This window comes from Salvia miltiorrhiza, chromosome 7, assembly GCF_028751815.1.
Source record: "Salvia miltiorrhiza cultivar Shanhuang (shh) chromosome 7, IMPLAD_Smil_shh, whole genome shotgun sequence".
NCBI classification, from domain to species: Eukaryota; Viridiplantae; Streptophyta; class Magnoliopsida; order Lamiales; family Lamiaceae; genus Salvia; species Salvia miltiorrhiza.
Window position 1 is genome coordinate 18,874,732 of NC_080393.1, and position 10,470 is coordinate 18,885,201.

At 35.8% G+C, this 10,470-nt stretch overlaps 2 protein-coding genes across 2 annotated transcripts; one reads left to right on the forward strand and one right to left on the reverse strand.

Moving 5' to 3' along the window:
* The first annotated feature begins 4,038 nt into the window (after positions 1-4,038).
* On the forward strand, positions 4,039-5,853 carry LOC130993157 (protein indeterminate-domain 12-like). The gene is made up of 2 exons (XM_057917935.1): positions 4,039-4,465; positions 4,534-5,853. Exons 1-2 carry the CDS (start codon positions 4,333-4,335, stop codon positions 5,595-5,597), a joined length of 1,197 nt encoding a protein of 398 aa, XP_057773918.1. The 5' UTR covers positions 4,039-4,332; the 3' UTR covers positions 5,598-5,853.
* Positions 5,598-9,229, reverse strand: LOC130993158 (probable protein S-acyltransferase 7). Its single transcript, XM_057917936.1, has 6 exons — positions 8,714-9,229; positions 8,450-8,621; positions 7,680-7,862; positions 6,997-7,299; positions 6,331-6,564; positions 5,598-6,237 (listed from the first exon to the last, which is right to left on the reverse strand). The coding sequence occupies exons 2-6, from the start codon at positions 8,531-8,533 to the stop codon at positions 5,917-5,919; spliced, it is 1,125 nt and encodes a 374-aa protein (XP_057773919.1). The 5' UTR covers positions 8,534-8,621; positions 8,714-9,229; the 3' UTR covers positions 5,598-5,916.
* Between the last annotated feature and the right edge of the window lie 1,241 nt (positions 9,230-10,470).

Sequence of the window (10,470 nt, forward strand, 5' to 3'; positions counted from 1 at the left end):
ATTTTAAACCATTTTCCACATATAACGTACATACATTTTGGCTTTTTTTTCCTTGTCCATTTTTCTTTGTTTTTGATTGGAGCGAAGACGATCATCAACTTACTTGTTAGTTAGTTTACAATTTAGAAGGGGAAAAAAATACAATAATCAAAACAGAAAACAAGCGAAACTTGAGTTAGTTAATAATCTTATATAAGTATATATTATTTTATTATAAATGTATATTCAATTTTATTATAAATGTATATTCAAAGTCAACAGTAGTTTTATATTTCATCAAATTTTTGTTTCTAAGTTGACATTTCGCTTTCTGAAGGTTAAGGTGGCACTTATATACGCACAGGACAAGAATGTGATTTAGAACTATAAAAGAATACGCGTCTTTCTTCTTAGGTTTCTCCCTCAACCCACCGCAATAAGCCAAATAATAAAAATAATAATAATAATAATAACTATACAACAATATTATTTTTCTATATTTTGAAAGTTGTTTAATTCAATTTATTGATAAATTTCATATGCAAACCATAGAACTATAAAAGAATATGCGTCTTAGGTTTCTGTCACTGAACCCACCGCACGCAGTAAGGCAATTAATAACTATACAATAATATTTATTTTATATATTTTAAACATTTGTAATTCAATTTATTGATAAATTTCATATATATGTAAATCATTAAACATATACACCTGAAAAGAAAAACAAATTAAAGAAAGCAAAAAGAGAAAAAGACAAAAAGTGACGCTGCCCAAATAACGTGGAATCACTGAATATCAACAATCTTATTAATCACGCAATATGTGAATTAGACGCGGTTCGTTCAATGAATAAAACACAAAGTCAACTGAATTATTGAACCGAAAATGTAAAAAATAAGCAAGTCGGCAGATGTCATTGTGTTCAATCGGAAATTGAATCACGCCTAGCCATATATAATTTGGAGCTGACTTCTTTTCTAATATCGAAATAGAAGCATACCTCGTGATTATGTCTGTAAACATATACATCTGAAAAATAGTCCAACTTCTTTTCTCTTTTCGGAATTATATTTCATCTTCTGGTATACATATAAAAGAATCTCGGTATTCTTTCTCAAATTCAATTTTTTTTAGATAAAAAATAATACTATGAAACACTCCGTCCCATAATAAGTGGCCACATTCTTTTCGGCACGGAGATTAAGAAATTGAGTGTTATATGTTTTAATAGAGTGTGGTCTACAATTGTTGACCAAATTAGTGAGTAATTGTTGACTTAATTAAAGTAATTTTGTCATTTTTAGAAAGTGACCTACAATTGTTGACCAAATTAATGAGCAATTGTTGACTTAATTAAAGTAAACTTTTGCCATTTTTAGAAAGCAGCCACTTATAGTGGGACAGACGAAAAAGGAAATGTGACCACTTATTATGGGACGGAGATTATTATGAAAAAACCATTTTGATCCATTATTGTTTATTGTTGGTGGGCTTTTCCTCAAGTGGAGAGACGAGATAGTAAAGTAGAATTCGTGGGACCAAAATAAGCGCTGTTTGAAAGCCCGTTAAGAGGTAGGCCGGCACTGATGTCATATTTAGCCCAATAACATAGGCTTTTTTAAAAATGGATTCTAGATATATTCCTTTTTTTTAAGGCAATTCTAGATATATTCTTAATTGAAACCATACATTCGCATGACCATTTTGAAAAAGGAAACACAATATTTGACCACTAATTAAAAAAACACAAATTTGACCTTTTTTTTTTTACGTTTTAGGACTGTTTTACCCTTAATTAGGGCGGATCAGATTCGGGTTTGCGCGCGGGTTAGGCACATATAACACTATTAGTATCATATACTCTCTTATGTAGTGTTGGTGCACAAATTCGAATCCGATCCGAATCCAGTCCGCCCTAATTAAGGGCAAAACAGTCTTAACAAATCATAAATGATCAGATTTTGTGTTTTTTCAATTAGTGACAAATATTGTGTTTCCTTCTTCAAAATAATTATTTCAAAAGCGCTCACTTCTTAATTTTACTTTTCCTAGTTACATATTTAATAAAATTCAAATTTATTTTATAAGTCTTATGTTGCTATCATACACTTCATTTCTTAAAAGTCTATATATCTAAAGAATATAATTATTATTCAGTTTAAATTTATTTATTTTTGTAGTTATATTTGTCTAAAAATTATTTAATTATTTATATAAACATATTCACTATTATCTTTTCTCAAGTAATTTAATTTTAGATTGATATTTATATATATTTATATTTGCTATTATATTTTCTCTATAATTTAACTATTATTATATAATACTCATTAAATTTCATACTCGAGTGTACTCATGTATATTGAAATTTTTGACATAAAAAAATATATGCAATATAAATATTTTACATATAAAAGATCATCTCCCAAAATAATGTTGTTTTACCATTTACTTCTTAAAAATTGTGAAATTTGATTTATGAAAAAATGTTCAATATATATCATAAATCAAATATTACGAAAAAAAACTTTAATTTGAGTAGAAGTAATCAAAATTAAATTTAGAATGAATAAGTTAAAATATATTTTTTTTCAATGCGATTGTACGAACATTAATCACTAAACGCTAGATCAATTATAACGATGAGTTCAAACTTCCAAATTTTATTTCATTTTTGATGTTTGTGGGATCGTAGATGCTATTTGCGGTGCATAATGGTTAAAACTTGTTCGATCCTGTGTAATATAGACTACAAATAAAAGAAGTAATTAAAGCATATTTAGAAAAATCAAATGTGAAAAATTCATTCCTATAAACGCGTTGTAAAGAATTGGAACTGGTTCAGTATCAGCCCCATTCTTTCGTTTAGAAAACTCTCAATGCACTAACAAAAGTTTTGAGATTGATACCATTGGTGAGGAAGCTATTGATGAAGAAAAAGACATGATATTGAGCCAAAAATCCGAATAGTTCCCATCTCTCAATATTTAATGCTGCTGCATGCCATTTAATTTTGAAAATAATTTGACTCCGCCTCACATCTTGTTTATCCAGCACAAATAGTACTACCTCACGCGTCCGACTTTTATTAGATTTAATTATATATTTGAGTTATATGTTGTCAAGTATCTGCCATTACTTTCCATTTCCAGCTTAAGATTTACATTGTCTCACTATCATTTATTTGACACCAAAATGTTTGCATGCAACTGTTGGAACAAAGCTACGTCAGATACTCAACAAAGAAAAGAAGCAGCAGGCTGAAATTGGAGATGCACGCCAACTGTTCGATGAAAACCCCCAACCTGCAAAACAGAGTAGAAGAAGAGAAACAAGAATCGAAACTGTGTCGCGGCGCACCGCTGCCTTAAAAGCTATCTCGGCAGACCCTCCGGTGACAAGTCTCGTTGCCGAATGCTTCCCAAGGTTAACACAGCAATCCGTCAATTGCGTGCACTCGCAGAAGACGGAGTGGAGACGCTTTCAATTTATAGAAGAGAGAAAAGGTGTATCTATATTCTAAAAAAGAAGGAAATTCGCAGCCTATGTAGAGAATAATGATTGCAGAATGTAGAGAAAGAAGTGCCCAATATAAAGAAGAAGAATAGCCATTTTTTTTTCTGTATCTTAGATTGGAGTCGCTGCTTCCTTTTATTTTGGAGATGTGAGGAAAGTTTAAAACTCAAAAATCAGCCTCTGCCCACTTCCCCCAAAAAACGTGTGTTTTGTTTTTCACATCCAATGACTAAGTCAAGGGCACAAAACAAAGAAATATGGGCTGGACATTAAGCCCAATGAAAGTTTATTTGGGCTGAGTGAGTTGCCGTGTTTTATTTCCTTCAACAGCAACAACAACACTTGATAAAACTAAGTAGCACAAAAAAGGATCAATTGATGGTTTTATCGTAATTAATTGATTAGTGTATAACAAACAAACAGTATGTATTTTCCAGTTTATCATCTCCATTTGAAGTAGAAAATATTGTTAGCAAACGAGAATAGCAGAACACAGAAATGGAAGTGGTTTAGGAATGTGTGTGTGTTTGGAGTAGCAAACTACATAACAATATAATTAAGCGAGACAAACAAATTAAATACATAGAATACTCCTTGGGAAGGCCTCGCTTGTCTCTTTCTAAGGATGTTTACCGCTGTACTCGTCCTACACGTCTCTCTCTCTCCCCCTCACAGTTGCAGGCTCATGCAGATGAGAGAGAAACAGACAAACTGCAGATGAGGAGAATGATTATATGATTATTGTATTCAATCAGCGTAGATGCAATTTGTCCTTGTTTCTGTCTGCTACTATAGATCCAGCATATATATAAGATGCCTCGCTAGAAATTAAGCATGCAAAATATCATAATGCAATCCAAGTTCGTTGAGGAATTCGGACAAGACGATCAGCACTTCCAAGCCCACAGTCCTAGCCCCCTCCATACGTCGTCGTCTAAGAAGAAACGCAATCTCCCTGGAAATCCAGGCAAGTTGGATTTATTAATTTCATTCTTAATTAATGGTATTCAATAAAGTATAGGTTTGGTTTTGTAGATCCTGATGCAGAAGTTGTGGCCTTATCCCCGAGAACTCTAATGGCGACAAACCGTTACATCTGCGAAGTGTGCCACAAAGGATTCCAACGAGATCAGAATCTGCAGCTGCACAGGAGAGGCCACAACCTTCCATGGAAGCTGAAGCAAAGGCCCACTTCCACACAACCCAAGAAGCGGGTCTACGTCTGCCCGGAGCCCAACTGCGTGCACCACAACCCCACCCGCGCCCTCGGCGACCTCACCGGAATCAAGAAGCACTACTGCAGGAAGCACGGCGACAAGAAGTGGAAGTGCGACAAGTGCTCCAAACGCTACGCCGTCCAGTCCGACTGGAAGGCGCACGCCAAGATCTGCGGCACCCGCGAGTACCGCTGCGACTGTGGCACCATCTTCTCGCGGAAGGACAGTTTCGTCACTCACAGAGCCTTCTGCGACGCCTTGAGCGAGGACAACCACACCGTTGCTGGAGCAATGCTGCAGCAGACCCATGCTCAACAACTCTTGTCTGATTCTGTGGATTTATGTGCTGTAAACACGCCATTGTCGTTGAGCTCGCATGGGATGATGATGGCTGCCGCCGCCGGCACTTTGGATCCATTTTACAGTGCAAGAGCCTCCATTGGAGGACTGACCACTCCTCCTTTAGCGCTAGCTAGCTCTGCTTATACATCAGCAACTGCATTGCTGCAGAGGGCTGCAGAAATGGGCTCCAAAACCAGTGACGCTACTTGCCTTTCTCCAATTATTCTCAGAGGATTCACAGGCTACCTCACTCAAACCAGGAACAAGGCCTCTTCTGCAGCTGCTTTCAACGCCCAAACATCTACTGCTTCCAGTGGAATGCATACCACAAATATGGACGCTGCAGAGATGGGCTCATACGATCTTTCGGTTTTTATGGATTCATCAGGTGGCGGCAACTCCACCGGACTAGATCTCTGTGAGCATGAGAAGATGACCGTCGATTTCTTAGGAGTGGCGCCTCCAACTTTTTCCGGTAGAACAGAATATGGAGACGAGAGGCAGAGCTTACAGGATATGCATTCCCAATCCCAGTGGTAGTTTAATCAAGAAAGATGACATCAAACATGATATATATCGTATTGAAAATCCATGTCCATGAAAAGTTAGGAATCCTAATCAAATCCGATAATTGTCCTATTCTAGTTCTAGCAGTAGGTACACGAACACAATGATGATTTATCCAAACGACAACGCAAGGAAGAAAGATTCACAGTCTTACTTGCTTGCTAAACTGTGACGGATGGTTGTAATAGCAAGCAACAATAATAAAGAAAACATAGCATCATATTCATAGCATGTTCAATCCGACTTCTTCTTCTTCTTCTCGACCACATCTCGAAGAAAGAGAGTGATGGGGTCATCTCCAGTTGCCCCTCCGCTCTTCCAAGTGATCATGTCTTGGCTGAGTCCTACATCTCTCCAATCTGCCCAAATTCCCAATGCGGTTCCTTGGGTCCTCAAAATCATCGGCATCAATACCCCGTCGCCTTCCCATCTCTACATCCGTTGTCGGGCCTTTGTATAAACCAACAGGTGAATCGCCTTTGATCAATGCCCTGAAGTTATTGCGGGATCGGGGCATCTTAGAGCAGAACACTTCCATACAGTTTCTAGCAATTCCAACGTTGTAAGGATTCATCTTTCGATCATATTGATACCGGAAATTTTCATATGTTGTCTGCGTGGAGAAAATGGGATGCATCAGGAAATTGGACAATTGCATTATCAAGAGAAAAGGCAACCGAAGCAAAAGGCAGAAAATATAGGAAACCTGGTTTGAGGAAATAAGATATAAGTGAAAGGTAGTCAGGCCTCCAACAAACCAGCAAATCACAAAAGTATACGTGATGAGGATCCCTGAAACGGGTGACTGTTGGATGGCCATCCACATACTACAATGCTTCTTATGCATGATGCTCGTGATGTTTATCGAGCATGAAAATAGAACGTGCAAGCATAGGAGGGTTGTAGATGATACAAACATGAAAAAGAACCTGTAATTCCTCTGTTTGCAGCCACAAATTTGCAGTCAGATTTCAGAAGATAACTTCGACTAACATAACATGTAAGTATCAGCAAAAGGTTACATTTAGACTAAAGAGAGATAAAGAGTATGCTATATGTGGTTACAAAAAAGTGACCATTCAAGAAAGGAATTTTGCCCCAGATGGAAAGCAAATAAGGTAAATTGAGATACATGAGCTAATAGCCTAATACCAAAGGAGCACAATATCCATCTTTTGCATGTATTCGTATTTATGTCCAAGTATTGCGAAAATCATAAAAAGTAAAGTAGGCATGAGATGCTACTACCATCCTTCTAATGTAAGCAATCCTCGAAACAAACAATCAGAAGATGTTCACTTATTTAACACTATTAGGACCCTCAAGTTTTGTAAGAATAAGTGGAAAACGATGATAGAGGCAAGCAACTAACCTTTCCAATGCATTGTCCTACCCACGGGCAATGGTGATCGAAACGCTCAACACAGTTATTACATATTGAGCAATGGGAGCATCGTGGGGGCCGATACAACATGCATGTTTGACAATATTTTACCTTCACAACTATCCCATTAATAGATACATTTTTCGTCAATGGCACACCACATGCACTACTTTGGCTGCCACCCCAGTCTGTAGATAAGCCAGAGCTATCATCATCAAGATCAGGAGGTTGAGGATTTCTGGGAACAATCCCAGGATCAGTTCCAGAAGTGAGAAAGAGAAGAACGATTATCTGCAAAGACGGACTAAATCAGAAACTCGTATATTGTAGCTATCTAAGATGGACTATTCTCATATTTGAGGAAGTGCAGATCGAGCCCAAAAATATACCAGAGTTATTTATTATGTTCCATTTCTACAAGGGCAAGCTTCCGATTTCTGTACAAATTTATAATGCATACTTTCTCTAACTGTAGTTCAAACTACAAACTAGAATAAAAGAATTTGCTACTGTCAATTGCTCCCCCTAACGTCTAATGCATTTCCCACTCTAACAATGTTCTTATGTTTTGGAGTCATATAGGTGCTGACTTGCACCAGTGGATCTTACACGATCAATAAGCGAGATGAAAATGCATTTTACATAACAAGTTATAAAATAGCAGAACTCACATATGCAGTCAGTAAAACAGATGAAACTACGAGAATAATTCCCCCTCCATGGGAATACAAACTAATAAGGTGTTTAGCAACAAACGCCCAAAATAAGATCACTGGAATCAGGATAAGGGACAATGTGAGGAAGATAGACTTGACGTCTGGACCAAATATGATTCTGCCGCCACAAAAGAATTTCTGCAAGGTATTTAGAAAAAGTAAGTACACGGACTCCAGTTCAAGTCAATTGCAATCATAACTCATAGATAACAGTAAAATTGGTACTGAATTTATCAACTGCTTAAGTATTATGACTTGGGAGTTAAGCCATGAACAAAAGTTGCCTTCTTTGTCTACTTTGTAGATGATATTAGTTACAGTCTGTTATATTTCTCTAAGCTGCCAACTTAACTCTTCTTGAATTTAGCATACTTATCCCCTAATATACTCAAGCTGTAATAAACGAATGAGATGAAAAGAACACAGTATTAACTATCAAGACCTTGATATTCACGAACACTAGAATAAAATCCAACGTGTATAACAAAAAATGTAAGCTGGTTAGCTGTTTGCATCAGGTATCACAAAGATCAAAACTAACCAAGATCATGAGTGAAAAAACTGAGAATCACATCCTATCACAACATGAATTCTCACACAAGATTTAAAATTGTCACTGAGGCCATATCAAATTTAAAAGGATCTAAATCGTCAATTCACCATATCATTCAGGTCTACGATAAGGGGTGAAAAATTAAAGAAGAAAACACAGCAATGGGACATACATTTCTGCCTTTCCAGACTTGATACACACGGAGCCGAGAGCTGGAATCGACAGCACGGAGGCGTTGCAATTTAGGCGAATACATGATCAACACTAACGAATTTTATGCATCACAAACAGAGAAACTCCATAGAATCACTCCACACAAACAATATTTCTTCTCAGCCTTCCATCTGACAGCAGCACACGTACATTATTATGCCATCAAACACTGTAATCAAGACAATAACAATCGGGAGAAGGATCAAATCGCGAAATGGATTACCAAATTTTGAGGCCTGGAAGGCAAAGGCCAAAAATGAGGAAGCAATCTCCTGATCTTGTTTTCCACAGAATATATTGGGAAACAAAGGGTTGGTTTCTCTATGAAATTGAAGCATATTTTGTATGATATTGAAGCATAGTAGTCTGAGCTCCCCACTCTCAATCGGTGTTTCTGCAGATAGATTGTCTGTTGGTTTGGTTTTTGGGTGAATCTGTGAACAGTGGAGAGAGGAAGACACATATCACCTGACCAATCTGCCCCCTTCCACATTTCCCGCCATGGAAGCCACATCACATATTTCGTTATGATTTCTTTCGCATCCCATATTAAATATATTACGAATTTAAATTTAAGGGGAAAAAATAGAATACAAAAGGATATTGAATAAAATTTGTCATAATTCCTGAAAAACTGTGCGGCGCCGTCGTCGGCGGCCTCGACCAACTACGGGCTGCAAAATGAAGTGAGTGTGGCGCCATACTAGTTCTAGACGGCACTAAATGTAAATGGATCTCATCTCCAATCTAAGAGCACTCGCAACATAAATCCTAAAATTATGCTCCTATATTCCTTCCTAAAGCTTCCCTATTTAATTTTAGGATCTCGATTGTATAAATGCATACACCAGATCTCCTATTTTCTACATAAAAACAATAATTATGTGTGGGCCCTATTAATTATAAGCTTAAAATAAATTTAGGGTGGGTGTAAATTTAAGATTGAATTTAGGTAGGTGTAAAAAATTTTGTGGGTCCCATCCAATTTAGGGGATCTGCTGAATGCATTTTTTATCTCATTTTCAATTGTTTTAGCCTAAATTTAGAGTTAGTGATGCATTTAGGTGATCTGCTAGGAGTGCTCTAATACTACTACATATTAGTACTAAGGGCTGTTTGATATGGATTTATAAGTAGGATAAATTAAATTAATACAAGTTAGTGTGATGTTTGATATCATGTTCTATTAATATGGTCAACTCCTACTTAATCCTACTTCTACATGCTATTTTGTGGGAATAACTCATACTAATAATCCGGCCTCCCCCCTCGGATAACTTTAATACTGCGAAGTTGGATAAAAATTCTGCTACCCTTTCTCACGCATATCGATGCAAATGCCCAAGTAATGGTGGACACACATGATATTTTTAAAATTATATGAGGATAGTTTTGGTATTAGATAATATAATCCAACATAATCCTATGGATATCAAACACAATATAGGATTAAGTAGCCATGATATCAAACACCCATGAAATAATATAAATCCACACTAATCCACACTAATTTCTCAAGATAATTTTAATCCTAATCAATCCTAAACTGTAAATCAAACGGCCCCTAAGTTAATAAACTATTGAATTTTCAAATAATAGTATTTGTTTTGTACATTAATCATAAAATTAGTATTTATATCCGTGCAATACACATGAAAGATTTTTATATTTTTTATATAGAAATTGATATCAGCCTAATTGTCATATTTATAAATATAATTTTAAATTGAATATGTTTGAGTTGAATATAGAAAGAAAGAAAAAAAGAATTCATAATAGTGAAAGTCAGAAAAAAGAAAAAGAAAATAAAATACGTTAAAAGAAAAAATGAAAATATAAAAGGATTATAAAATAGATTTATTCAGAAAAATGAGAGAGGAGATAGAATACTTTAATTTCGATCTTTAAATTCAATATTACATGAAATATATCAAATTAAAATTTTTATTATGATCTTTAATTTGTTAAATATCAAGTTTA

What these genes read in the sequence shown, in the direction of transcription:
- LOC130993157 (XM_057917935.1), top strand. Translation starts at nt 4,333, where the DNA reads ATGCAAAATATCATAATGCAATCCAAGTTCGTTGAGGAATTCGGACAA. An exon ending in CAATCTCCCTGGAAATCCAG is followed by an intron (nt 4,466 to 4,533) that starts GCAAGTTGGATT and finishes TTGGTTTTGTAG; the next exon opens with ATCCTGATGCAGAAGTTGTG.
- LOC130993158 (XM_057917936.1), bottom strand. Translation starts at nt 8,533, where the DNA reads ATGTATTCGCCTAAATTGCAACGCCTCCGTGCTGTCGATTCCAGCTCT. An exon ending in CTGTTTTACTGACTGCATAT is followed by an intron (nt 7,300 to 7,679) that starts GTGAGTTCTGCT and finishes CCGTCTTTGCAG; the next exon opens with ATAATCGTTCTTCTCTTTCT. An exon ending in TAGGACAATGCATTGGAAAG is followed by an intron (nt 6,565 to 6,996) that starts GTTAGTTGCTTG and finishes GGCTGCAAACAG; the next exon opens with AGGAATTACAGGTTCTTTTT.